The 26,464-nt window shown below is 40.7% G+C and overlaps 1 protein-coding gene across 13 annotated transcripts in view; it reads left to right on the top strand.

The window, feature by feature from the left end:
- PRKN (parkin RBR E3 ubiquitin protein ligase) overlaps positions 1–26,464 on the top strand; it is a 1,390,810-nt gene that overhangs the window by 936,440 nt on the left and 427,906 nt on the right. For all 13 annotated transcript variants that reach the window (XM_055269079.2, XM_055269069.2, XM_055269111.2 and 10 more), the window contains one exon: positions 14,747–14,883. In XM_055269079.2, coding sequence (XP_055125054.1) covers positions 14,747–14,883 — 137 coding nt within the window. The remainder of the gene's footprint in view (positions 1–14,746; positions 14,884–26,464) is intronic.

Raw genomic sequence — 26,464 nt, 5'->3', positions numbered from 1 at the left:
AGGCCCCATGTGGTTTCCTTCATCTCCTCAGACCTCATCTTGCTCCACTGCCTCCTTGGCCACTGTGTCCCCAAAACACTAACCCCCTGATTAATTCTTCACAAATGCCCAGCATTCCTACCTAAGTGCCTTTCCACTTGCTCCTTCCCTGAAAACCCTCTTACACCAGACCTGCACATGGCTTGTCATTGAGATGGCAATGCAAATGTCCCATCCCCAGGCCTTCCCCGGCCACCCAGCGTGGGCAGCACACCAGCACCATCACATGATCCCATGGCATTTCCTTGCTGTCACTTTTCATTAGCTAGTTTTTACTTGTTTGCTTAATACCTATCCCTTCCAATCTGAAGAGACAATGACATCCTGATTGCTAAGTGCCTGGCGCATAGTAGGCATGCAGTACATTTTTGTTCAATAAGAGAATCAATATGTTCTTTGTCCTATTTGCCCTCTTCAAAGTTCTTGTGCCTTTTCCTTTCCATTATGTGGAAGTCGCAAGTATTGGGTGCTCTCCAAACTGGACTCGGCTCTCTGAACAGATGAGCCTAACTCTGGCAGATGGGGGGGATGGTGTTTTCAGCCTTTGACAGCAGTTGAATGGCTTAGCTCAAAACCAGTGATCTACTGCAGACCTCTGGACACTGCAAAAATTGTTTGCCTTGCTTTTGTCCCTGTTCTTTGATAGTCATTCATTCCTTGAGTCAAACAGTCAGTCACTGAGAACATAAACATTGACCAAACACCAGCCACAGGCCAGGCATTGGGAATACAGAAAGATAGCCCTGTGTTTATGGAATCAACAGCCTCCAGCAGGAATAAGCAAAGGTGTCCTGATAAGGGCCAAATAGGAAGTAGCTTAGGCTTGGTGGCCCATCTAGGACCTGTCACAGCTAGTCAATACTGCTATTATGGCACAAAAGCAGCACGACTAATATGTAAAATGGCTCGCTTCCAATAAAACTTTATTGGCAAAAGCAGTCTGAGGGCCAAATCCCAGTTTTCTGGCCTCTATGTTTCTGGCGAGAACATAGACATTGAAGCCAGTGGGTGAGTACCTGGGGGACCTGTGATGAAAAGGGTGAGGGCAGTGTGTGGGGGAGCCCTGAGCACAGTGGAGGGGCGCCTGACCCAGGGAGGCCATGCAGCCCTCTGTCTGCACAGGTTCTTCTTCCATGTAGGCGTGCCTGGCCCTGGTGATCAGCTGACTTTGTTGAAAAAAAGGACAAAGGAGCTTTAAAACTAAAAGCTATATATAATATTTTGTTGCCTTTTTTGTTTTTAACACCAAAACATCTTTTCTGATCTTCCTGGAATACTCTGGATCAAGATCTCCCTCTCATAATTCTTCCAGGGAGTAAAATCTCTAGAAATCTCTAGTTTCTAACCCTTGCTTGCAGCATATGCATTAATTCAAGAAAGCTGAAATCCGAAATATGAATAGGCTTTGCATGTGCTTTCAAGTGAGGATTAAGTCCTACAAGCTTTTGATAAAGAAGAAATGTTGTGATCATATAAATTGAAGATGACAATACCTCTATATCCAGAAAGTCTCTAGAGATGGTCCCATCTAACCTGCTCATGTCACAGGTCCTCGTTTCATAGAAATGGGATTCCTGAGGCCAGCTAAAGCTGCAGCCGGCTCACACCACCCTCCTAGGGCTCCTTACAAACCTCCCTCAACCACCAGCTGCATCCCATGTGCTGGGCGGACAGTCACATCTTTGCATGAGTTCCTTTATCTTAGGTTTGCACCTGAATTCATTTTTTGTTTGTTTGTTTGGTTTGGTTTGTTTGTTTATTTATTTTGAGGAGTCTCCCTCTGTCACCCAGGCTGGAGTGCAGTGGTGCGATCTCGGCTCACTGCAACCTCCGCCTCCTGAGTTCAAGCCATTCTCCTGCCTTAGCCTCCAGAATAGCTGGGACTACAGGTGCGTGCCACCACACCTGGCTAATTTTTTGTAGTTTAGTAGAGACAGGGTTTCACCATGTTAGCCAGGATGGTCTTGATATCCTCACCTCATGATCCACCCACCTCGGCCTCCCAAAGTGCTGGGATTACAGGCGTGAGCCACTGTGCCTGGCTCTGAATTCATTTTGATTTGTATTGTTATGCCATATTGATTTTTATTATATTTTGGAAAATACTTTGGGATGGTATCCTTTTCTGGATACACATACAACAAGCAAAAACAACTAAATTGGGAAAATAATTTTATCTACTATATGCCAGAAATTCTTATATTTTGTCAATATTTTAATGCTGAACTCATCTAATGATACCTTAGAAATTTCACAGTACCTTCTCATGTTGAGACATTTGCATTGTTGAACTGTTTTAAGATGTCTGCAGTCTTTTAGGCAGGCTCCTCATTTCAAACCACTCTACTTCAGACAACCTGATTTTTAAATATTTCTCTAATAAAAGAAATAAAAGACACCCTGGGCACAGTAGCTCTTGCCTTTAAATCCCAGCAGTCTGGGAGGCTGAGGCAGGCGAATCACTTGAGGTCAGGAGCTTGAGACCAGCCTGGCCAACATGGCGAAACCCCGTCTACTAAAAATACACAAATTAGCCAGATGTGGTGGTGTGTGCCTATAGTCCCAGCTACACAGGGGGCTGAGGCACAAGAATCACTTGAACCCAGGAGGCAGAGGTTGCAGTGAGCTGGAGCTTGCAGAGCCAAGATCGTGCCACTGCACTCCAGCCTAGGTGACAGAGTGAGACTCTGTCTCAAAAAAAAAAAAAGGAAAAAAAAAGAATAAAAAGAAAAGAAAGAAAAGAGCCAGCATGCCAGCATACTATTGCATTCATTCATTTTAAGAATGAATGAAAAACCAGTACACAATTGTTTGTGCAGGGTTTTGGTGAGTCAACAGCAAAAGATGTATCTTTTTAAAACCACTCTGTGTCTGAAATAATTTCTTATGTTAAATAGCTTTTGGCCACTGAACTGATTTTTAGCACATTAATTCTTCCTGTCATGAGATTTGGGGATACACCAGAACAATTTATTTCACAGTGGGGTTCTTATCCAAACAAGATCTGTCTTCATATCTTTCTCAATTTAGCAGAATGCTTTTGCAGTGGATCTGGGCATTATCTGCTTCTAGCTGTTTTGCACAGAGGCAAAAACAAAGACAAGATGTGTGCATGAGTTAGTATGTATTACAGATGGCATCTCCAACAGCTAAATAGTTGTGCCACATAACAGCTCTATGCAAATTATATGACCCAGAAACTATTTTATGTTAAATCTGGCTTGAGCTTTTTTTAGCTATACATATTGACAGTCTGAATAGAATGTGACCTGAAATTGGAGTCTGAAGAACTTGGACTATTATAAACATAATTTTGAGCATCCTTGAAAAAACAACTCTATTAATTGGGGGATAGGAAAGTATGGTGATAATTTTTTATGAGCTGCATTTTTCTCCCATGGGCCAAATACCCTTTGGAATTTTTCGTTTCTTTTCTTTTCTTTTTACACGCAACAGTTATTTCATTATGATTTATCCACTATTTATAATTACATGTCAGTGTGTGTTTTCTAGTATAAAAGCCTCAGCAAGAAAGCTAGGTAAACCAAATCATTCTAACAAATTACTACAAAACAGGACGGACATCTTTGCTTTTAACTTACTTTTTAAAAAGAATAGAAGTTAATTTTTTTATTTCTAATATCTGTTGTTACATTGTAATGTTTTCAGTCTAGCACTTTGAGAAGTTAATGGGTTATGTTTGGGTTCAACCTGTCAACAGTAATTATATCTAGAAATATAATACACAAATTAGACTAAAGGCAAATGGGTATCTTCCAGGATTGAAATCATCTGGAGAAAATTAATAATACATTAATTCCATCTTGTAACCATGGCTTTGTATTTCTATTTTGCGTAGCCAGTTTATTGTCAACGGCTCAAAATGTTGTAAACAATGGAACCCAATTCAACCACACTTGGGATATTATATAGACCTAAAACACAGACTTATGTATTTGGCTTATAGAAGCATTATCATTATATTTTAATATAATTTTTAATTTCTGGAGGAATTTGGGACTTTAATAAAGCCTGAGAAGATAGTATGAAAATACTGCATACAGCATGGTTCCCTAATCTTACCTAATTTTATCCATCTGAAGTGTTTTCACATGTTTTTTCCACTTCCCTATAGTTTCTTGGTCAGGCTAACTCATTTTTGCTTTTTCAGCCTTAGTTTATATTTTCCTTCTTTCAGGAAATATCCTGTGCCTGACCAACATGGGACTGAGTTGCCTCTTATTAGTTCTCCCAAGGTGTCCCTGACTGAGTTTTCTCACATCAGACAGACTTCCTGAGAGCAACAGCTGTACCCCCTTCTCAGGTCTAGCACATGGACCGGTGCATAGTAACCTTCCAATTAGTATGTGTTGAATTGGAGAGACCCGGTGCAGGTTCATAAAGCAGGTAGAAAACAATACAAATGAGGCTGGGCTCGGTGGCTCATGCCTGTAATCCCAGCACTCTGGAACGCTGAGGCGGGTGGATCACTTGAGGTCAGGAGTTCAAGACCAGCCTGGCCAATGTGGCGAGACCCCATCTCTACCAAAATAGAAAGATTAGCCAGGCATGGTGGCAGGTGCCTGTAGTCCCAGCTACTTGGGAGGCTAAGGCATGAGAATCAGTTGAACCTGGGAGGCGGAGGCTGCAGTGAGCCGAGATCACACCACTGTACTCTAGCCTCAGCTACAGAGTGAGACCCTGTCTCAAAAAAGAAAAAAAAAAAAAAAAAGAAAAGAAAACAGTAGTACAAATAACATGTAATAATACTAAGTTAGGCCGGGCACAGTGGCTCACACCTGTAATCCCAGCACTTTGGGATGCCGAGGCAGGTGGATCATGAGGTCAGGAGATCGAGACCATCCTGGCTAACACGGTGAAACCCCATCTCTAATAAAAATACAAAAAATTAGCCAGGAGTGGTGGTGGGTGCCTGTAGTCCCAGCTACTCGGGAGGCTGAGGCAGGAGAATGGCGTGAACCCAGGAGGCGGAGCTTGCAGTGAGTGGAGATTGCACCACTGCACTCCAGCCTGGGTGACAGAGCAAGACTCTGCCTCAAAAAAAAAAAAAAAAATACTAAGTTAAATATAAAAGCAATACTTTCTAAATATAAACATTACAAGAAATTAGACAGTGAATAGCGCATTGATATTATCTGGAGTTTTATTGAAAAAGTTTATGGGGGAGGTTGCGCCTCAGCTGAACCTTGAAGTTTTGGGGGGAATAAGGACTAAGAGGAGGAGTCTTGCCTGTAGGGATAGGAGCATAAGGAAAAAAGCAGCAAAGAGACTGACTTGAGAGAAACAGAGGGATTCGTGAATGGGAAAGAGGGAAAGACATTTCACAGGGCGAATCCAGCTCATGGAGGCTCCAAAAGATAGAAGAAAAACCTGAGGCCTTAATACATGGGCACTGCGAAACTAGTTCATATTTTGGGGCCAAGAACTGTCAGGATGGAAGCCTCTTTAGAACAGTGTTGCTGGGGTGGGCTGCTGGGATCAGGCAGGGGGTCGAGGGAGGGAAGAGGGGGTGGAGACAGCCTGGGTGCTGATGTAGGTCTTGGCCAGAGAGACGCTTGTGAGAATTCAGATTCTGCCAACACTCATGAGACCTAATCCATTGCCCAGGGCACAGTGCACTGTGGCCACTCCTAAATCTTGACTCAATTATTTTTATAGCGCCCGTGTTGCAGGCTGTCACCCTCGGCAGGTATATATATTGAAGAGAATATGTCTGAATCAGAAAAAGTGGCTGTTACTTGAAACTTTTCTATTTCCTTTCATGACAGTAAATAAAATGAGTTAACCTATCAATGGAAACATAATTAATTTGATAGGGAACTTTTATTTTTTTATTTATGTATATTTTTTTTGAGACGGAGTCTCGCTCTGTCGCCCAGGCTGGAGTGCAGTGGCGCGATCTCGGCTCACTGCAAGCTCCGCCTTCCGGGTTCACGCCATTCTCCTGCCTCAGCCTCCCGAGTAGCTGGGACTACAGGCACCCGCCACCACGCCTGGCTAATTTTTTATATTTTTAGTAGAGACGGGGTTTCACCGTGGTCTCGATCTCCTAACCTCGTGATCCTCCCGCCTCGGCCTCCCAAAGTGCTGGGATTACAAGCGTGAGCCACCGCGCCCGGGCGATAGGGAACTTTTAAATAAAAAAAGTTCCAGGTAGCCACAAGCCAATGCCACAAGATGCACAAAATCAAGTTGTTGCCCAGGAGTGAAAGGGAACGTGCCTGACCGGAGGGTCCACAGAGTGCCGAAGGCAGATAGCAGCAGAGTCAAACTTGGGAACAAACACCGAGGTTAGAAAGTCTCTTGAATTTAACAATATTTAACACCCCAGATGGGATGTCGACTTACTGGATGAGAATTTAAGAGAAGAAGGGAACTCTTTTAGGAACGGAGATAGAGAATTTACATTTTCATAATCCTTTGTAACTTATTTACAATATTATTTTATGTAGTATTTTGTTAAAAACCTTTATAAACAGGAAAAGCCGTTTAGTTTGTTCAGCCTCTTCTCACTATATGGACTGGATGCACTGAGCCATGAGCTATCTTGGGAGCCCTTCCTGCAACCCCAGAGATAGGCTAGGTGTCTCTAAATTCATCCTTATAGTAGTGCTTACCACACTACGGATAATTAATTATTTGTCTTCAACTCTACAGACTGTGACCTCCTGAGGAGATGGAACATTCTTGTTCACTTTTATAGGATGTGACATGACAGTGCCTGGCATCTAGTGGCTGGTCCACTGTGTTGGCAGAATGGGTGAATAAAAGTGATTTAAAAATGTAGACATAAATGAATTTTACTTTGGCTACGTTGTATATGCTGAAATATTGGAACTTCTGCAAATAAGCTTACAGAACCAAAGTAAACCCTCTTCCATGTAGCGGAGTGGACTGGATAAAACAGGGAGAACATGAGCAGAGGAGGCAAGAAAAACCAGAAGGGGTAGTTAGTGAGCTGATTCAGGATCTGCCAGTGCCTTAATAGGACTCTGATTCCAAGCAGGCCAATGGACAAATGAACTGATTTCAGGATTTTAGACTTGGCTGCTGGAAGGAATTTTGAAGATCATTCAACTGTTGAAGCTTATGTTAATTTCTAAAAGTTGAGTCTATCAATTAGTATCTTGGAGCAGGCTCCTCTCCAGTGAGGGGGGTTGCTCACTTGGCTAATTCAAATAATGAACTCCTACAACCCACGTGGGCTGAAATGATCTCTCTGGCATTGTCGTGGGCAGGCGCTGTGCCGGTTACTTCTTTGTCAGTCGTGCACTTTGGCAATTAGTATGTAATTTTGCCAAATATAGATCAAATTAAAATGCATTTGGTCTCTGAGATTTCAGTCATTTATTTCTTTATTGTTTATAAGCCATCTCTAACTAAAAGGGGCTTAAAGTGACAGTCGTTAAGAAGATACATTCATGTTTTTTAATGGTGTAGCTTTCCTCTTTTAATTACTTTTATCTAATCAAATACTGTGTTAAATGCCCAGGAGTCATAGTTCTCCATGTGCGGAGTTTGCAGAGAGCTTTGAAAGATTGCTAACTGGGGCATGACTTCTGTGTTACTATTGCACAGACTAAGAACAGTGGAAACAATGTGTGAATTTTCAAGGATCAAGTGTTAGCTAAATTGCAGGACTTTCTCCCTCAAGTGAGGAAATTTTGTTTTTATTTCCTCAAGGATTTTGCACGTAATATTTTTATTTTAACTTGTGCTGCTTTTCATTGCATTTCAGATGCTGCTGCTCTTCATATATATGTAATAACTTTGCTTTCCACTGGGGAGAATGAAGAAACCAGCCACTCTAGATAACTGAGCATTCTCTTCCCTGCTCTGCGCTTTCACAGCTCCATTCTTTTCTCTTGACCTCAGGTGTTTTCTGCATCTTTATGCCCTGGAATCCTGACCCTTTTTCAAATGCCACTACATTCATGAATTCTTTTCTGGTCTTCAACCTATATATGGCCTCTTCCTCTGAACCTGAATTAGTTAGATATTGCTGAATAACAAAGTACCCCATAACTTAGTGGCTGAAGAAAATAGTAAACATTGCCTCTCACAGTTTCAGCAGGTCAGGAATTTGGGAGCAGGTTAGCTGGATAGTTCTTGCTCAGGGTATCTCACATAGTTATAGTCAAAATGTCAGCCAGGGCTTCAGTCATCCTAGGGCTTGCCAACTGGCTGCCAAGTAGATGCCAGCTGTTGTTAGGAGGCTCCAGTTTCTTGCTATGTGGACTTCACCATAGTACTGCTTGAGTGTCCTCCCAACATGGCTGCTCGCTTTCCTCAGAGCAAGTGATCTATAAGAGCTTGCGGTGTCTTTTCTGACCTACTCTTGGAAGTCACACATTGTCATTTCTGCACTTTTCCTCTTGCACGTGGGTCAATCCATTCAATGTGGAGAGGAACTGCAGAGGAGGTGGGGCTCACTGGAGAACATCTTGAAGTCTGCTTGCCCCAGAGCGTGAGCGTGGCAATATATCCTATCTCTCTAACATGACTTAAAATATTCTGTCCTGTATTATAATTACTTGTTTCCCTCTCCTGCCCACTCTGCTGGATTTCTTTCTTTCTTTTTTTTTTTTTTTTGAGACAGAGTTTCGCCCTTGTTGCCCAGGCTGGAGTGCAATGGCGTGATCTTGGCTCACCGCAACCTCCACCTCCTGGGTTCAAGTGATTCTCCTGCCTCAGCCTCCTGAGTAGCTGGGATTACAGGCATGCGCCACCATGCCCAGCTAATTTTGTATTTTTAGTAGAGACGGGGTTTCCGCCATGTTGGCCAGGCTGGTCTTGAACTCCCAACCTCAGGTGATCCACCCGCCTCGGCCTCCCAAAGTGCTGGGATTACAGGCATGAGCCACCATGCCCAGCCTCTGCTGGATTTATATGTCCTTGAGAGCTTAGATGTGCTTCCTCATCTTTACATAGCTTGAAATATCTGGCACATTGCTTTCAATATATGTCACATTTCATCCACAGCCCCTCTCTTAATGAGTATAAATGAAGATGTACACATGGGAAAGAATCAGGCAAATGGAGAGAAAGAGAAACAGACAGATTTTGCCAGAGAGTGTGTGAAGGAGGGCAAATGAGAGAGAACAAACAAGGTAGACAGCAGAGTAAATTGCACACTTCTCTAGATAAACATAAAAACTCGCATGCTATTTTTGTAGATGCTAGAATAGTAACTTCACAGGAATTTAAATATTTGGAACACTGTGTAACCATATTCTACTTTTTTAATGTATGTGAATGAACTTGCCACATTATTTGTAACTCAAACTCCTTCAATTATGCTTAAATATTCTGCAAACAAAGGGTCGCTTTTTATCAAAACAGAGAAATCATTGGTTACAAATAACTCTTTGGCATTGTCAAGGAAAGCATTTATAAGTCTTTTTATATATGATTGAGAACTTTACTTAACCTTTAATTTACTGCTCTTTAACCTGGCCCATTGGGGTAAAATCATCTCTGGATTGATCAATTAACATTTATATGTAGATAATTAGAGCAAAGGGCACACAGGAATGTCAGGAGGAACAAAAGACGCATGAGAGGCTAAGTCCTGGCGGGTCCTGCTCTGAAATGTCACCCGTTCTTCTTCTCATTTCCACTCCCAGAGCCATTTGCACATCATAGTCCAGTTCTTAGTAGCTCATGTCTAAATTACCAAAATGACCTCAAGTAGTTCTCACTACTTGCAGCTTTCCCTCCATACTTCTGTCAGAGCTAAACTTACTAAAACATCATTCCCTTCCCATGTTTAAAAACTCTCTTAGTCCATTCTGGCTGCTATAACAAAATCCCATAAACTGGTGGCTTATAAACAACAGGAATTTATTTCTCAGTGTTCCAGAGGCTGGCAAGTCCTAGATCAAAGCACTGGCAGATCCAGTGTCTGGTGAGAGCCCCACTTCCTGGTTCATAGATGGCGGCTTCTCACTGTGTCGTCACATGGTGGAACGTGTGTGGGAGCTTTCTGGGGTCTCTTTAGAAGGGCACTAATTTTATTCGTGAGGGCTCTTCTCTCACACCATTCACTTCCTAAAGACCCCATGTTCTAACACCATCATTTTGGAGATAAGGATTTTAACATATGAATTTTGAGGGAACACAAACATTCAGACCATAGCAGAAACCTTCAGTGAATCCCACAGTCTAGAGGCCTTATGCTAGGTGTGTCTCCTAGAGTCAACCCCGATCCCTGGCCAGAATCTGCTCTGTCGTCAACTCTTTTCATCTTGTCCCCCACCCTTTTCCTGATACATCTTTTTGATCAGCCCACCTGATTGCTCTTCTGTTCCAAGCATACTTGCATGTCTGTGATTCCTTCCTGCTTAGAAACAACATTTCTTTCCAGTGACCAAATATCAATCCTCCCATTTCTTTAAATTCAATTCACGTTCCCTAATGGATCCATCCTGACTCACTAATTCTCTCTTTTCCTAACTTTCAGGCTCCCAGAGTTTGGGGATTACAGATACTTCCTTGTAATACTTGTTCCATGGTAATCTTGTGTCTCTCAACTACGCCCTGTGATTGTGTAAACCAAATATAACTATAAGGTATTTATCCATTCACTGGGTGCTGTAGTCCACATGCATTTACTAAGTGCCTACTTTAGTCAAAGTAGATGTTCAATAAGAAATTAAGTGAACAACATGTGAATGAGAGCAGAGAAATTATAAAAGTATGAGAAACTACAAAAATAGTGACCCATTCATTTATCCACTAGAATAATCAATAACTCTTGATTACAAAATGATCAGGTGCTCAGCGCTGTATTTGGTGAGGAATGGGTCATGAAAGGGTTAAGCAAGTAGGGTCTCTACAATTTCATGACTTTTCATTTAATGTTCATAGCTAAGGTAGGAGTATATGAAACACTTTAAACAAAAGTCAGGCCAGTATTGAAGTACATTATAGATGAACTTTTTAAACAAGTATCGAAGAAAGGTAAAGAGAAAGGGAAGAAGCAGTGAGGTGTTAGGCTCCAGAGAAAGTTCCTTGGAGATCTTTGGTCTTGAACTAGACCTAGAAATTTGGGATTTGGCTTTGAATATGAAGGTGAGTATTACCGTGAGACTAGATGGCAAAGAGCATGCATCTAGGTGTACAGGAACTAGAAGAATCCTAGGCTACACAATGACCTTCCCAGCTGGAAGGGATGGAGGTGCGGAGAGAACAGGATGGATGGTAGAGGAAGGGCAGTTTATTTTAGGAGGATGAAATGAAAGGAAGTCTGTGAAGTTCCTAGCAAGCCACCTAACCTGAAGCAGGTGCCCATGAACACTAGCTTTCCCCCTCCTCTTTGATTTAGCATTTAGGAAGTTAATGATGTAGACCTCTAGCCATGAAAAGATTTTTACTCCTTTCCTTAGGTGATTAATCTAATAACCTTTTTATTGGTGTCATGTTTATTCCTCACCTATCTTTCCAAAACTACAAGGAATATCTTAATAAGAGAGGAGCAATCTTAGCTCACAACTATATCAAGAGTTCCAGGTGACTGATAATTCTATGTGAAATGCACATATACACTATCTTTATAACATTATCTGTGTATGTGTGTGTGCGTGTATAAAACAGCATATATATTTTCTATATCTTCATCTGTGTATCTCAGCACATACATTCATCTATTGATATCTGTATCTATCATTTATCTATATCTGTATATAGGCATATAGCCAAGTTGACTGTGTATAGATAGTAATAGATAATCAGAATCCCTGAATGACTCATTTATCATTTTTGACTCCCTGTAACTTGTAAATTTCTTTCTTTTCTGAAAAGGACAGGCAGAAACACACATGACGTTCCAGCTTCCCAGGCTGCATTCCACACCTGCGTCTGGGCATTGGCGTTTCTTCAAGGGAGTTACATGAGTCTCCGTCCTCACTTCCAATGCTGACCATACCTCTATGTGTCAGACCCTAGTCCCTTCACTGCTCACTATCTGGTAACCCACTGTTACCTGGTGCCCATTTCTCCTATTTTTTATTCAAGGTAGACATCCTCAGTTCAAGGAGGTTGAGGTGGCCTGGTGCAGCTGTAGCTTAGTTTTCACTAGGACTCTTCCTCTGTCCCTAGGAAGATACACTTCACTCTGTGGGAACCAGAACTCTGGACCCACTGCATCTGCAGCTGTCTGTGCTTCAGTGCCAGTTGCGGGATGAGTAAGATGGACTATTTATATTGGAAGGTGTGCACTTCCAGGCCCCAAGACTTGGACCTCTAAACTTTCCCTAACGTCCCTAATGGCTCCTGTCACTGCACAAGGTTGATTTCACACCACGGCCGCCAATGTAGTGCTTGTTTCTTGTTAATCTTCTCCAAATAGCAGGATGTCATTAATAGAGTAGGACAACTGATGTTCCATGTATTGTCTAGATGGTATGAGTCATTTGGGATCATATTAAAACTGAGGGGGACAGCTGTAGAAGTGTGCTGTTGTCCATCCATGTGAGAGAGAACTCTTCTAACAGGAATGGAAAAGCCTGCTGAAGCTACACTGATGGCTGCATACCACACAGCCATGACTTTCTGGGCCACTGCAGCGGGAGTTCATGGGCTGACCATTTAGGCTCTATAAGTTTTCTTTATGTTTCCTCTACAGGGTCATTTCTTTCTTTTTTTTTTTTTTTCTGAGACAGAGTCTCACTCTGTCGCCCAGGCTGGAGTGCAGTGGTGTGATCTCGGCTCACTGCAAGCTCCGCCTCCCGGGTTCACACCATTCTCTTGCCTCAGCCTTCCCAGCAGCTGGGACTACAGGCACCCACCACCACGCCCGGCTAATTTTTTGTATTTTTGGTAGAGACGGGGTTTCACTGTGTTAGCCAGGATGATCTCGATCTCCTGACCTCGTGATCTGCCCGCCAGCTTCCCAAAGTGCTGGCATTACAGGCGTGAGCCACCGCGCCCGACCTCTAAGCTTTCTTTTTAACTTTGTTATATACAGACACATTTTCATAAATGTTCTAATATTTTCTCCATGCATTAGCAGCAGATTGAGAGGTCTATAAAGGCTTTAGTCTACCATGTTGCTGAAAGCAAGATGGAGAATATTTTTCACATAGCAGCTGTGAGAGAAAAAGGTAAAATACAGCCGCTTCATAGGGTCACAAAGTGAAAAAAGTATGTGTGCTTGAGCATGTGTATGCGAGTGACTCTTTGGTGAGAAATGGAAAAGCATTATGAAGGACTTGGATAGGTTCCAAGAGGGAAAGGAGAAGCCGCACCTTTAGGTGCGCCCTTGCTCAGATTAAGTTGACCAATTACTTACACATCCATGGCACTAAAATACCAAGGAATTGTATTTTCTTTGTTTGTATTACATATTGCTTTGAAGTAAGTGGGATAACAGAATTTTGAAAATCTTTAGGCGTTAAGAAATTATCTTTTATATTATTAATATTGTTAATTTCTCTAGAAAAAGGGCTTTTGAAGAGCTTTTATAGGTGTTAAAGATTGAGTGTAAAATAAACATGTTTGTTTTGTATTTTGTTATAATTACATAGGAAATAGGCTTATCTAAATAGACTCCAATAACTTTCTTACTATTAAAATCGCCTTGGGGCTGATTTCAAATTCATGTATTGAGCTTGTCTCCTGTTTGACATAAACTTGTGTGGTTCATTTTCCAGTAAAAATACATGGTTTTTAAGATTTTTTTTTCTACAAAGTATTTTAAAGGGATAAAAAAATTTAGGACTTATATATATTGATTAATTAGTAATCCCATAACCATACTCTGAGAAACTGAATATTTGGATGGTTTTGAGATAGCACAATAGACAAAATCTTGCAGTAGAAGAATCCCTGTTGGATAACCTTTTATCCCTAAATTCTACTTTTTTATTTGCCAGTAAAATGTGAGAATATGTTTAACGTTTTTACTTTGATGCAATAGTAATTTTTCTTTTGATAGTGGGGAAATTCAGATTCTATTATTATAACATAGTTATAATTAAATTACCAAGGAATTTTATTTTCTTTGTTTTGTATTACATATTGCTTTAAGATAAGTGGGATAGCAGAATTTTGAAAATCTGTTATTTCACTGTTGAATTTTCTCTAATTATGTTTATGGGATTACTAGTGAATCACTATATACAAGTCCTAAATTTTTTTGATTCCCTCAAGATACTTTGTAGGAAAAAAATCTTTAAAATGTTTTAAAGATTTAAATTTTTAAAACATTCATTTAAAACTTTACAATGCCTGGTACTATGGGAATATCCAAATAAACATGGGACCTACTTTCAAGGAGATCACAGTCTGTGAGAAAGGAGAAGATATGAATACTATGATGTAATAACAGATCAGTAGAAATATATACAAGTGGATGGGATGATTTGATAGGTTAATTGGGAATTCTGAGTCAGGGAAGACTTCCAGAAAGAGATTATATTTTAGCTCAGGTTTAATCAAAAGATTGATAAATGTGTTAACATAAAAAATGTAAAATTAGGAGAATCAATTTTCTGTGTAGTTCATTGAGTGCCTCCAATTTTTAAGATGTAGTGTTGGTATACATGAGCTTAATGCTTAGCAGCTCCAGTCTTTGTACAGGGCACACTCTACACAACCCTCCAGGATTACAGAAATTGGTCTAAAGCACGCACTGCCTTTCCACACTGACAGGTACTGGAGGAAACATCTTCCTTTCTCTCTGCAGGAGCCCCGTCCTGGTTTTCCAGTGTGACTCCCGCCACGTGATTTGCTTAGACTGTTTCCACTTATACTGTGTGACAAGACTCAATGATCGGCAGTTTGTTCACGACCCTCAACTTGGCTACTCCCTGCCTTGTGTGGGTAAGTCTAGCATGTTTTCTCTCCATCTCTAATACTAATGAAGAACAGAAGAACAACTATTGATGTAAAACTAACTTAGATATATGTAAACCCTAGCATAAGAGTTGAAAATTTAAATTTGATCATTGCTGGATATGAAACGTTAATGTTTGGGTCACAAAAGATAAAAGTTCTGGGGAATGAAGGAATCGTGTTGAACTGGAACATGCATAATTTGCATAAAGGCATTGCAAATAAGTTTGTCAATATTATTCAGCCAAGGTATACTAAGTTTTTCTGTGGGTTAGGGTCACTCTCCATGTTCTAGGTTTGTTACTCTGGAACTAGAGCAGTATTACCTAATTTTTAAATTGTATGCCTCTATCACTCAAAATGTTGAACACATACCCAATATATATGAAATAACATATATGAAAAAGAAAGAAGAATGAGATAAACCTGAACTACTTAATATTTTATCTTTTAACATTACAAAGCACCCTTTACTTGTACTATACTGTTATTACATATGTACATTTTAATGGAAGTGAAATTCATGTAACCAATTAACCATTTAAAAGTGTACAATTCAGTGGCATTTAGTGCATTCACAATGTTGCACAACCACTACCTCTCCCTGGCTTCAAAACTTTTTGAACACCTCCTACCCAACTAATCACTGCCTATGACCCCCTGCCCTAGCCCCAGCCACCACCAATCACTTTCTTTCTCTATGGATTTGCCTATTGTAGGTATTTCCTATAAAAGAAATCATATAATAGGTGACCTTTCGTGTCTGCCTTATTTCACTTAGCATAATGTATTTGAGGTTTATTCAAGTTGTAGCATGTATGAATATTTCTTTCCTCTTTATGGCTGAATAATATTCCACTGTGTGGATACCCCACAATTTGTGTGTCCATTTATCTGCTGACGGGCATTTGTGTTGTTTCTGTCTTTTTGGCTATTATGAATAATGCCGTTATCAACATTCATATATAAGTTTCTGTATGAATATTTGCTTTCACTTATCTTGGATGTATCCCGAGAAGCAGAATTTGAAGTTTAACCTTTAGGAGAACTGCCCACTGCGTTCCACGGCTGTTGTACCGTTTTATATTGCCACCAGCAGTGTAGCAATGTCCCAGGTTTCTATCTCTCCACATCCTTGCCGTCACTTGTTACTGTTTCTAACTAGTCATCCTAGTAAGTGTGAAGTGGTGTCTTATTGTGGATTTGATTTTCATTTCTCTAATGACTGTGATGTTGATTATCTTATCGTGTGGTTGTTTACTATTCATATATCTTCTTTATAGGAATGTCTGTTCATGTCCTTTCTTTGCTCATTTTTAAATTGAGTTCTGTTTTTGTTGTTGAGTTGTAAGAGTTCTTTATATATTCTGGATACTGGATCCTTATCAGATATAGGATATGCACATATTTCTCCCATTCTATAGGTTGTCTTTTCACTTTCTTCATAACATCCTTTGATGAACCAAAGTTTCTAGTTTTGATGAAATGCAATTTATCTGTTTTCGTTGTTGTTGTTGATAATACTTTTCGTGTCAAACGTAAGACTTCATTGCCATATCTGAGATCATGACAATTTGCTTCCATATTTTCTTCCAATAGCTTACCTCTTGTATTTAGGTCATTGATCTACTTTGAGGTAATTTATGTACCTGGAGTGAAGTAAAAGTTCCTATCTCTCTGTATGTATAAATGACTGCAATGTGATTAAATATGTTTCATTAATTCTTCAAAACTTAATTTGAAACTATAGGATACCTTGACTCAACGGTGAGGTTTTAAGTTCAATTTATTTCAAGAGTTAGTTTTAATGTCAATTATAGCTTAAAAATATACCTCAAAATGATAAAAAGATCCAAATGGAATAAATTAATTGCTTTGTTGACTTTGTAAATTATGATACTCACTTTTAAGCATATCTACCAATAATGCAATAATTTTTAAAATTAAGATTCACATAATGTATGTTAACATATTAAGGAAAACCTGTTGAAAGTTATTGTGCCTTTATTTTTAACAAAAGCATCCAAAATCCCAATGCCAAGGTCATGCCTCAGACCAATTAGATGGTAACCTTTTAGGTTAGGCATCAGAGTTTGTTGAAGTTCACAGGTTTAAATATTTAAGAACTACCACAGGGGTGGGCAGTCTGTAAGCAACAAGGTATTTTCAATGGGAGTCTGTAGCATTCGTAAATGCAAAAATACTCCCTCTGCCCATGTCTATTTCATCTGTAGTGATTTGACTTGCTAGCTAGCATGGGTTTTTCAATCCATTTTGATGAAGTTGAAAATAAGATTGACAAACATAGCCAAAACAGCCTATTTCCAGAACCTCCGACAAACTCTTACCTAAAGGTTTGAGCTTTGGTAAAATCTTTATAATTATCCTGAAAGGTTTGCTGCCGGCTATTACTAACGGTGTGTGCTCGGAATTATTTTGAAATGACGAAGCCCCCCCTCTGCATCTCCTTTCAAAACTGAGTAGCGGCCGGGCGCGGTGGCTCACGCTTGTAATCCCAGCACTTTGGGAGGCCGAGGCGGGCGGATCATGAGGTCAGGAGATCGAGACCACGGTGAAACCCCGTCTCTACTAAAAAATACAAAAAAATCTAGCCGGGCGTGGTGGCGGGCGCCTGTAGTCCCAGCTACTCGGAGAGGCTGAGGCAGGAGAATGGCATGAACCCGGGAGGCGGAGCTTGCAGTGAGCCGAGATTGCGCCACTGCACTCCAGCCTGGGCGACAGAGCGAGACTCCGTCTCCAAAAAAAAAAAAAAAAAAAAAAAAAAAAAAAATGAGTAGCACTCACACAACTTGGTGGAGCTTCATGTGTTTAGGTTGATTTGTTGAGAGTGCTACTGTAGAATGATGGCTACTATGCAAAATGCACTTACTTCTTGTCCTTTATAAGCCCTGGTAGCACAGATTTTTCTGTAGCTTTAGGGGGCTGAGGAAGTAGTTTCCCACCTTCCCTATGACATGCCATCGGCCTCACCAGTAGTACCATTCAAGTCCATCGGTTTTGTTTGTTTTTGCCTTTTGTTTTTTGTTTTTACTGTTGTACTCCCAGGTCACTTTTCGTGTAATTCCAGTTTTCACCTAACTTAGAATGCAATTCCCTTTCCATCTATTATGTCAGCTCACCAACTATGGTCCGTTATGCTTCTTGGTTGTTGTCAGTCATAGTGCAGCATGAGACAGACAGTTCTGATCCTTTTTAGATACAGAGATATTCTCGATGCCTAGGGAGTCAAGAAACTTGGGTTGCAGACACCTATTTAGGGAGCAAAACATAAAATCTAATATGAAGGACTATTTTTTGGCTTTTGAACATTGCTCTCCTAAATACAAATAATCATGTTAATATAACTCCTAAAACACATTGGAAAACTAGGGAAATATATTAAAAGATGAGTTACAAAAGAATATTTGCAAATGGCCAACACACATGTTAAAAATTCAACATAATTAGTTGCTACGGAATTGCTAACTTAGGCTGGGTGCCATGGCTTAAGCCTGTAATCCTGGCACTTTGGGAGGGCTACATGAATCACTTAAGCCTAGGAATTTGAGGCTAGCCTGGTGCAACATAGGGAGACCCCTTTTCTACAAAAAATTGAAAAATTAGATCAGTCTGTTGGGGCACATCTACAGTCTCAGCTACTTGGGAAGCTGAGGTGGGAGGACTGCTTGAGCTTGGGAGGCTGAGGTTTCAGTGAGCCATGATTGTGCCATTGCACTCCAGCCTGAGTGACGGAGTGAGACCCTGTCTTAAAAAAAAAAAAAATTGCTAACTTAAAGCATAAAATAAAAAATGATGGACACACATTAAAAAGAGGTAAGAATATAAATTCATATATTTCCAGAAAGCAATTTGGCAATCCGTATTATAAGCTTTAAAATATTAACAAACTACTCAGAGCCTATCCACACACAATCTCCATGTGTCTGCCTGTCTGTTTGCCTGCCTCGCTGAAACAGACAGTCCATTCTCTTTCTAGCTCCTGGACCTTGTGTAATTATAATTGCCACTGTGAAAATGGTGGCACCAGGATTGAAGCCACAATGAAACTAACTCCTGACGTGCTTGCAGTCCAAGTTCAAAGTTCCTTCTGCCTCCAAATTGATTGAAATTAAATCCAACTTCCTAAGCTTCCGAGTTTAAACTGCTTCCTGTCTTATTTTTGGGAATGATTTAGCAATTTTGACAGTTTTCCTTTGATTTGAATGCATGAGGTAGTGTAAAGTCAGGGTAATAGTCTAACTTCTCTAACCAAAGCAACACTGGAATTGCAGTGGCTGAACAGGGTCAAGGTTGATTTCCCCTCATGTCATGGTCCAGTGTGGGTTGGCCAAGGGGCCTCTGCTCCACTCCATTATTCAGGGACCCAGGCCCCAACTCCTGCCATCCTGTGGTTCTGTCACCCACAGCAGCCCCTGTGTCTCGGCTGGATCCTCTTCATGGGGCCAGATCGTGGAGGAAGAGCAAGCAGCACACCACGCTGGAGACTCAGGTTTAGATCCCAGGCCTGCAAATGGAGCACGTCACTTATTTCCGCGTTCCTCATACCAGAACTCAGCCACACTGCCCTGCCTAGCCACGCCATATGTGTGTGTGTGTGTTCAGGGAGTAGAAAGGATGGGGGAGGAAACAGGATCTCGCCCTGTGCCAAGGAGAAAAAGCAAACGGGCTGTCAACACACAGCAGTCTCTAACGCTGGTGGAGAGGAGGGTGAAACATAAAATTTATTGAATGGCTTCTCAGCTTTCCTCTCCCTGCTTGCAACAGGAACAACACTCAATCAAGTGACTTCATTATAAGGAGTGACTGGTACATGGACAAGGACCAGAAAAAGAGCTGTAGGACAAAATTGATGGTGTTGCAGAGCTCATTCTAGCTGGATCAACAAGGCACTGTCTCTGTTCGGTCATCTTTTTGGCCTTGGAAATGCTGCCTTTATAGAATTCTACTTTAGAGAAGACAACAGAATTTTATGTTTGCGTGATGCATGCATGTGTCTTTAGTGGATTGCAGATGAAGTGATTCTGTCCGTTTGTTTGAAACAGCTCCAGCAGCATCGCTCCCTTGCTCTCTGGAAGGAATGCCGAGAGAACTTTGCCCAATTCTTACTTTCCTTGAAATTCGACTCTCCAGACTGACTTATTTCCCCTTCACCTTCTTTTTTTTTCTGCATCTTATTAAGTGGTTAAAGATAAAATAACATTTGAGGAAGCAAAAATAAGGTGGGAATGTTCTGAATAGCAGAGAGAATAAAAATAATTATTTCCACCTATTTCTGCCAAAAACTCTTAAAAGCACATTCTACCTTTGTTTTATGAGGGCAAACACAAACAATTTTTAAGTATAAATTTATTACTTATTCAAAGAAATGTCGAAAGATGTCTGTCAGTACTTAAGATAGCTACAAAAGTTGCTCAAAACAGCTGTCTTGAGGATTTCTTCTTCTTTTTAGTGTGTGTTTGTGTAGTGTGTATGTGTGGATAGATAAATGGATAGACGAATGGATGGATGGGTTGATTGACTGATAATAGATAGATAGATGATAGATAGATAAACAGATAGTAGAATGGCCTGAATTCTTTTCCCCTGCCTTGTCAGCAGTTGGCGCAATTTTTGAATGTATGCATTCTGCATTATCATCAGAGTGGGCACCTCCTGAGGCTGGGAGGATTCTAACAGTAGTCAATAAAATACTAATAGACCTTTAAATATATCATTTTAAATGGTTTGATGTATTCTTAAATTTATTATGAGCCGTATTATGCATATACAAGAGTGCTTATAGCACTTGTATAGTTGTAGATGTGCATAGTTACAGAAAACCTCTGTAACCACTACCTGGATCAGACAATGTGAGCCAGCAGCCCAGAAGCCTCCGTGTGACCTCCTCCATAGCCGCTTCCTCTGCCTGTCTAGACATAACTACTATCAGATCTTAATAGTTATTATTCCCTGCTTTTCTTTATAGCACTACCACCTATATATACATCCCTAAATAATACAAGTTTTTGCCTGCTTTTAACTTTCAAACTAGTAGTGCTTGAAAGATTTTGCCAAATGTCTCTCTCCAGAACCATCTAAATTCCAGTAATACTCCTAGTCCTGAACCTCTGAATATATGTGCAAATTATTCCATTCAAGGTTTTTTCACTCTTATTTTTGTTATATATATTTTGTTAATTACACTAGGTAATGGCTGTCTTCCTCATTGGGTTGAGGTATGTGTGTTATTGGGTGTGAAAATAGTTTATTATCTTTTTCATCAGATAAATGTTGAGCTTACAATCAGAAATTTAAAAGCAAACTGGACTAGTGACCAGGAAGAATTGCTTGGATGACAAGATCAGTTTATTGCACTTTGGTGAGAGTGCGTCTTGTATTTGTTTGAAGAATTATGAAAAGCAGAGCTCATTGCCTGTGTTAAATATCCTTCATCATCTGTCAGTGTTGTATCCAATGTCCTCAGCTGCTTCACATTTGGTGTTTTGGGTGGTTCCACCTCAGCGAGCCCCATGGCCTATATCAGAACATGTGGATCGCTGAGAATCACCTAAACGAAGCTGACTTATAGCAGCCAGAGAGCCGCTCGGCAATGTGCAACATTAGAGACACATTGAGCAACACAGTCTGTGATCTCTGCGGTGTCACAGGAAATGAGGTGCCTGCTATATCTTCCTGAACTACAGATTTTTGCAACTAGTCAGAACTTTATTCCAGAAGAAAGCAGGGCCATGTGGGTCAAGAAAAATTTAAGTGTATTTGAGGCTGAAATCCCTTTGGATTTTAAAAATATTCTTCCTGGTTCAGACAGGTTAAAAAAAAAATACTGTTCTAGCTGTAGATTCCGTTCCTTCATCACTACCGCCATCATCATCACCCACAGGCATCTACCCAGAGCCTGGTGGTGCTGCATTCAATGCTATATGTTATTTTGGCCACTTACGTACAAACACACACACACATACACACACACATTCGGTAACTGTCATAAAACTTTATTCTTCCTCCCTGTACGATGTCTTGTGTTAATGAGACTTCATGCATAGAAATTGCTATGAGCTAGTGACCTCCAACTATCTTTGCAATAATTAATAATGTGCTTAGAGGGGTTGATTTACATATTTATGAGGGTTTATACTGTTCCGTTCCAAAGCAGGAGACTGAGAGAATTTAATGTTTTAAATGCATACCAAGTCAGCAAGAGGAGGAGTGGTTTAATATTCTAATGTCAAGATGAACATAAATATCTAATACCCAAACCAAGTAGTTGTATTATTTATTTGCAGTAAAGTCTGAATGCCCTGCAGGTGATCTCACATGTTCTATCACTGATTCTACTCAAGTGTTTGGAAAAAATAATATTTCTTATATTTTCTGCGTTTTGAACCATTACTAGACATCACCAGTCTTGGAATTATATATTTATAGAGGAAAACACTGTACGAAAGGCAGTGGAAACACACAAGGAAGGAGGAATAAGAACAGCATTCAAAGAAGTAATCTTATTTACCTCTTCGGCCTCATTCCTAACCCCTCCCCCAAGCTGCTACCTGTGACAGCTCTTTCTTCTGGCTCAAGCACAGCAGTGCTTTTAATTTTTTTTTTTTTTTTTTTTTTTTTGAGATGGAGTCTTGCTCTGTTGCCCAAGCTGGAGCGTAGTGGCGCAATCTCGGCTCACTGCAAGCTCTGCCTCCCAGTTTCACACCACTCTCCTGCCTCAGCCTCCTGAGTAGCTGGGACCACAGGTGCCCGCCATCACGCCAGGCTAATTTTTTATATTTTTAGTGGAGACAGGGTTTCACTGTGTTAGCCAGGATGGTCTGGATCTCCTGACCTCGTAATCTGCCCACCTCGGCCTCCCAAAGTGCTGGGATTACAGGCGTGAGCCACTGTGCCCGGCCATTGCTTTTGAAATCAACTACTGTCTCAGATTGCCCAGGCTTCTATTACAAAATACCGCAGCCCGGGTGGCTTAAACAGCAGGAATTAATTTTCCCACAGTTCTGGAAGCTGGAAGTCTCAGATGAAGGTTTCAGCAGGGTTGGTTTCTCCTGAAGCCTCTCTCCTTGGCTGGTAGATGTCGTCCTGCCTGTGTCCTCCCGTGGTCTATCTTCCTTCTGTGCCTCTGTCCTCATCTCCTCGTCTTCTAAGGACACCAGTCAGATTGGGCGACGATCTACACCAATAGCCTCATGTTACCTCTTTAAAGGCCCTGTTGCCAGCCAGGCACAGTGACTCCCGCCTGTAATGCCAGCACTTTGGGAGGCCGAGGCGGGTGGACCTCCTGAGGTCAGGAGTTCAAGACCAGACTGACCAACATGGTGAAGCCCCATCTTTACTAAAAATACAAAAATTAGTTGGGCGTGGTGGTGCATGCCTGTAATCCCAGCTACTCGGGAGGCTGAGGCAGGAGAATCACTTGAACCTGGGAAGCAGAGGTTACAGTGAGCTGAGACTGCACCATTGCACTCCAGCCTGGGTGACAGAGTGAAACTCTGTCTCATAAATAAATAAATAAATAAATAAATAAATAAAGGTAGGCTCTATTGCCAAATAGAGTCACATCCTGAAGAACTGGGGTTAGAACTTCAATGTATGAATTTGGGGGTACACATTTTATCCTATAACGACCACTTTCTCAATTCTGAAATAGTTTTAAATACTCAGCACCCCCAAGTTCAGAAAAGGCCTATTGAACATGAGCCCTCTGTATGTAAGTTCTGCTCCCTGTGGTTAAACTACCGGATGTTCCTAAGACACGCCTTGTCCTCCAGCCTTCCCAAAAGCTCTTCCCCATGCTCCATGTGGGCTGGTTTCCTGAGCTTCAACACAGTGTCCCTAGGGAATCCAGGGCTCTTTCTGCCAATTTTCTGATTTGAAAATCTAGACTCACTAGCAGACGTTTCAGGATGGATCCTCCTAACTTTCCTGTGCTTTGTAATTGTGAAGAGTCAAGCATCTTCTTGGGGGTGGAGGTGGCTAGGACAGCATCTGTGGTCATGTCTCAGTCCCTGGCTCTCCCAGGATGGATTGTCAGGACCTGAGGCGTCCAGTTATTGTAGACTAAACTGCCAACAGTTACAGTGAAGCCAGCAATGTAATTAGTGGCTCACAAACAACTGCAGCATAATTCTTGCCTGGGGTGGGCAGTTCAGGTGGGTGCTGGTTATCTTCTGAGGGGTATTTGTATCTTTTGCCTTTATTATCCCACTGGGCCTTGTCCATATCTCCATGGTCAAGCTCAATCCCCACATCCAAGATCCAGCTGGCAGAGGGGAATGAAATTATAAACTAAGCATGCATCTTTCATATAATCCCAGCCCAGAAATAGCACGTACCCCTAAGATCTTTAAGGTAGGCCTTAGTCATTTGGCCATGCATACCTTCAGGGGAGCCTCAGTAATGGACCCTTGAGTAGAGGCCTAGGAACCAGAGGAAAGAGGAATTTAGGCGGACATCTGGCAGCCTCTGTCAAAAAGATATTCCTCTAGGGGTACTGGAAGCTCAGCTTCCAAGGAGTAGCCTTGGTTGTGTTTGTGCTTCAGGAACCTTGGGCAAAGGGAGGACCCTGTAGTCAGACGGTGCCAATTCAATGACCAGCCCACTCAACTGGATGTCGAGCTGATTTCCTTGTTTTAAAATGAAGAGAATTCTGAACTCAGAGATCATTAAATCAGATGGTATATAAAAATGACTGGCACAGTACCTGGTACCCAGTCACCACCAATCCTATATACCAGTTTCAGAATGCATTCTAGAAATGCCTGACTCATACGGGAAACCTGAACCTGCGATATAGGTTTAATTGAAGTTGTATAGCTGAAAAGTAAAAATCTTATTTTCTTTTTGACATTTTCTACGTTAATACTTTGATAGAGGAATAATTAATTCCTTTGAATGAGGGATTAACATTATAAGAAATGTAAAATGTTCCATAAATACGTGCTTGTAGAAACAAATAACTTGGAAAGTTATTGATAGTTCTTTATGAAATTCTTATATTAGATTTATTTCACAAAACCAGATTTTCTAAACTAATCTTTTCCAGAAAGAGGTATATGTAGGAATATAAATAGCGGCATTACTAAGGCTACCATTCTGTATTATTTTTCTCTTCTTACTGATAACATTGGTAGGCTGCTTTAACTGGGTTGTTAGTATAACTTCTAAGTAAGTCCTTTCCAGAAAATTTTGTATTCTAAATAGCCTGCAGATGAGTAATGAGTAAAACTCATTCATATGCTTGTGGACTGAAATCAAGTATGATATTAAACAAATATGTAGTTTGAAATTGGGGTCACGGTATTCTGATGGAATTGGGAGCTACACTAAAAGAAGGGGACTCTAGACTATGGTTCATTGGGGTACAGGAAGAAAACTTTATAATTTCTGTGTTTGATTTACTTTTTATATCCTCCTTTAAACTTTTTTTGTTTTTCTATCTTTTGTTTGCCATGTGTTTAAATGTATATAAAATAGGAGCAATTTTTACATTGAATCAATATTGGCATTCATAATCAATTCTTTATTTTTACTAATAGGGATACTCCACCAAAATTTTGGAGAGCACTGATCTAGGCCAGTGGATTTCAAATTTACTTTGCTGCTACCCATAGAAAGAGATACATTTTACATGAAGAGCTATAAACATATAACATATACATATGCGTGTAATTGAAAAACCTTTCACAAAATAGTACTTTCCTACTATATGTGATGCACTAATATTTTCAGTTTTAATCTATTTCAGATGCATTTGAACCATCCCAAACACTTAAAAATCAACTCTGTCTTGAAGGACTTTCAGAAGGAATACCCTAACTTCCCTTCGGAGCCCACTTCGTGTTTAGTCATTTCAAATACCAGAAACTCTTGTTTCTGACATAACTCATGTCTCACACTGCAGAAAAAAAACTTAATTAGACTAGGTCTGAACGAAGTAGAAAAAATGAAGTCATCCATTCATTTTTCTAAACCAGTCAGTTTTAAAATTCAGGAAAACATAAATTTTTGATACATCTTAACAGAAAGCACATTTCAGATACACATTTCATTTTCAGGAATGCCATCACTAAAGCCAGATAACATGGATACTCTAGGGATACCACAGTATCCATGTTATCCCAGCCTAGTCACACCTGGGTGAGAGGCTGCTACCTCCCCTGATGCAGTGTCCGGAAGACCCCTACCTCCCTGCACTCCCATCCCCCACCCCCCCACCCCCAGCCAGGACAGGACAACTTTATAACTGTTATTAGAACAGTAACCTTTAAGTTAACATAGTTACAAATATCTTAATAGCCTCAATTGAGAGTGACTTCTAACTGTTTACTTCTCCACTGTGTTATAATTTCTAAGCAAATTTCCTGTGTATCTTTAGATGGGCATCAGAAGTACAATGGTTAATGCTTGCAACTTTGCTTCAGAGTGTTCTTTTTACTGCCATGCTGATTGGTTTTTGTTTTGTTTTATTTTGTTTTGTTTTGTTTTTTGAGAAGGAGTTTCACTCTGTCACCCAGGCTGGAGTGCAGTGGTGTGATCTCGGCTCACT

The sequence above is a fragment of the Symphalangus syndactylus genome, chromosome 2 (genome assembly GCF_028878055.3).
Source record: "Symphalangus syndactylus isolate Jambi chromosome 2, NHGRI_mSymSyn1-v2.1_pri, whole genome shotgun sequence".
Lineage (NCBI taxonomy): Eukaryota > Metazoa > Chordata > Mammalia > Primates > Hylobatidae > Symphalangus > Symphalangus syndactylus.
Note: the sequence above shows the minus strand (reverse complement) of the source record. Positions and strands in the feature narration are given on the sequence as shown.